Here is a 2,891-nt window from a genome sequence, read left to right on the forward strand (position 1 = left end):
CTATTCTGCTTTACATCAATTCTCTAAAAATAACCAGAATGTAGAAAATAATGTATATTGTGAGCAAAATGCTCCACATAGCTACCGACCACTTATTGTTACTCAGTAACATTTACTGTTTTATAAAAATTCCACATTTTGTCACTTTATTTCATTTAAATTCTCTGGAAACCTCCAACCTTTAGCTGCTCCTACCCTCATCTAACCCTGACAGGGTTTCCTGTCCAAACTATTTCAAAATCTCACCTCAAGGTGTGGTGAAAAGTTGGCAGTCCTGAAATTAAGATTTAAACTCCTCCTTCTCCTGGGAAGTTTGGTTTAAAGCAGCAACGCTTCCTAAAATCCTCCATTCTTTGTGTGTAAACCCAGAGAAGCAGATTTTTCTCCTCTCAGAGCTTCTTCCAGCTGCTTTGTTCCGATCATGGCTTTCAACGAGTGCTCCTGTTCCAACCAGGTGAGTGATGGACTTTGTTTTCTTTACTCTGAGGCTCAGGTTGGGAGCTGCTCTCACTGTTACCGTTAGAAACCCAACCTGCTGCAGGTATTCACTTCACATCTGGGCTGAAAGGATTCTAACGGTCATTCCTGTCAAACTGATCCAGGCGGTTTAATCAGAGATGTTGCTTCTTGCAGCACCAAAGTTTTTCTGTTATTTTTTCTTTTTTCTTTATGGCCTTTTCCTATTTCTAATTTGACACAGATGGTCTGAGAAGGCCTATCTATTTATTTTTTATTCTAATTGTTTCCGCTTCAACTCTTGGTCCTTTGCCGACTTCTGTACAGACTTCTTTTATTTCTTGTTTATTTGCGGCACTATAGAGACTTTAATCTATTCTAGACAGAAAGGAAATGGATTAAAGCTTCAGAGTTTTTCAGGTTCAGATTTTCTGTTTTATTTTTTTTGTTATTTGTTGTATAGTTTTCTTGTATTTTTGGACTTAAACATCCTGTGGTGCAAAAGGATAAATAATGAATTAAACTAATTTCCATTATACCTATCATGCAATTAATCATATAATCTTATCATATAATTATTTTTTACAAAAATAATAAATATGAAAAATATAACTGCGGATGTCTGGGGGACAGTGATTCGCCTGCATGTTATGAATGCTGGCGTATCATAAAGAATAAATTATGAACAGTTTAGTTTGTGCCTTCAAGTCGTTGCCCATAGGAAGACGTTACTTGGATATAACCTAACGGAATATCTTCAGAACAGCTCTAAATGACACAAAACTCATATGGATGAGTAGTACATGTAATAACGTAAAATCAAGGGCCCAATGTAAAAAAAAAAACGGTGTTCCCCTTTAAATGAAATATCCTCCTAATTTCTTTCCAACCAGTTTGCAGTTTTATAAATAAAACTTTATTTATAAAAGCATTTTAAATTTTCAACAAAGGCTGACTGACAGAAGAGACACAGAAAATTTCTATTTCATTCTCGACTGTGGTGATTAAACAAATCAGTTTTTTGGAAACAGGACAAATCCTCAGGCTGACTGAAGGTTATTCTCTGCTCTGCTCTTCATGATTCCATCCAAACACTGGCTCATCTGTACTCTCTTATCCCTATTTGCACAGGCTCTTCCATATAAGAACCTCATCAGTTGTGGATTGCAGCCAGGCAGAACCATCACCATTAAAGGAGTCTTCCACCCCAAAGGCAATCGGTAAAGAAAAAAAAAAACTACCTTTATTTCATTTCATGTACAGATCAAACCTTAACAGCAGAGGTTTAGGAATTGAAAGTTGAAGTACATCCTATAAAAGTCATACAGTGTTAGCCAGGTTATGATTGTCATGATATCTGGAGATCCTGGCATAATGTCCCTCTGATTCGATGGAAGCTAGGCAGATCACTTTATTGTTAGAAGCAGAAAACATATTTTGTAAATTTAAAGGTAATGCATTTTTTTTTGCAAAAAAAATATATGTATTTAATTTAAGAAAAAAATGTAAACAGTTCCTTACATATTTTATGTTTTCAATGTAATATATTTCAAATTTATTACAGATTTTTTTATTTTTTTTTATTTTTTCAAATTTAGGTATATATTTTTTTTATTTTAAAAATTGCAGCTTAGATTCTTTTCAGTTAAGACCACTTCAAAACGCTTGCTTTTGACACACATATTAACCAATAAAAATGTTAATGCTGACGTCAATGCAGATCAATACAAATGATTCTTCAGTCCTCCAGAGAAAAATCTGCCCCAGAATTGAAGAAAATGTGATCAGTAAAATGCAATTTGAAAAGAATTACATTTTTAAAACCCCAAAAAAGAATTTAAAACATGAAAATTCAAATTCAGCAAAAGTGAAACTTTCAGTGAACAGAAAATAAATAAAGAGACTTTCACCAGTCAAACACAGGAGAAAGATTAGCAGAAATGTGTCATGTTTGGTTTAAGGTTCCTAACCCACATGCAGAACACATGGAAACAGGAGAAAAGTTCAAAGGTTTATTGAATAAACACAGTGTCAATAAAGAACTGATCCAAGGGATAATCAGATCCAGGACTGGTCACAACTGGGTTCACTGCGGAGGGGGACAGAGGGGTTAGCTGATGTCCAGGTAATTTGCAGGATGTGAGAGTGCAGGTCTGTACCTGTTCTGAAGTTTGAGCAGAGCGGCAGAGGGGGGGAACCAGGAGGGTCCAGAGGCTGTCGGCAGGCTGAGGGCTTGGCGGAGGCAGAGCTTGGTTTGAGTGCTTGCAGATCACAGGTTTGAGTTTCCCTTTCAGATTCTTCAGAGAGCGGGCAGGCAGGTCTTTGACTGGTTTGATTCTCCAGGGTTCTTCAGAGATCAGATAGACAGATTTCCAACAGAGAAACTCTTCAGGGTTTCTGGTTTCAGACAGGATCAACCTGGGAAGCAGAGAGGA

At 36.5% G+C, this 2,891-nt stretch overlaps 1 protein-coding gene across 1 annotated transcript in view; it reads left to right on the top strand.

Moving 5' to 3' along the window:
- The first annotated feature begins 365 nt into the window (after positions 1 to 365).
- Positions 366 to 2,891, top strand: part of LOC107099522 (galectin-7-like) — a 7,438-nt gene continuing 4,912 nt past the window's right edge. The window contains exons 1-2 of the mRNA XM_015397683.1: positions 366 to 454; positions 1,588 to 1,676. Coding sequence (XP_015253169.1) covers positions 422 to 454; positions 1,588 to 1,676 — 122 coding nt within the window. The 5' untranslated portion in view covers positions 366 to 421. The remainder of the gene's footprint in view (positions 455 to 1,587; positions 1,677 to 2,891) is intronic.

This window comes from Cyprinodon variegatus, unplaced genomic scaffold (genome assembly GCF_000732505.1).
Source record: "Cyprinodon variegatus isolate N-32 unplaced genomic scaffold, C_variegatus-1.0 Scaffold881, whole genome shotgun sequence".
NCBI lineage: Eukaryota > Metazoa > Chordata > Actinopteri > Cyprinodontiformes > Cyprinodontidae > Cyprinodon > Cyprinodon variegatus.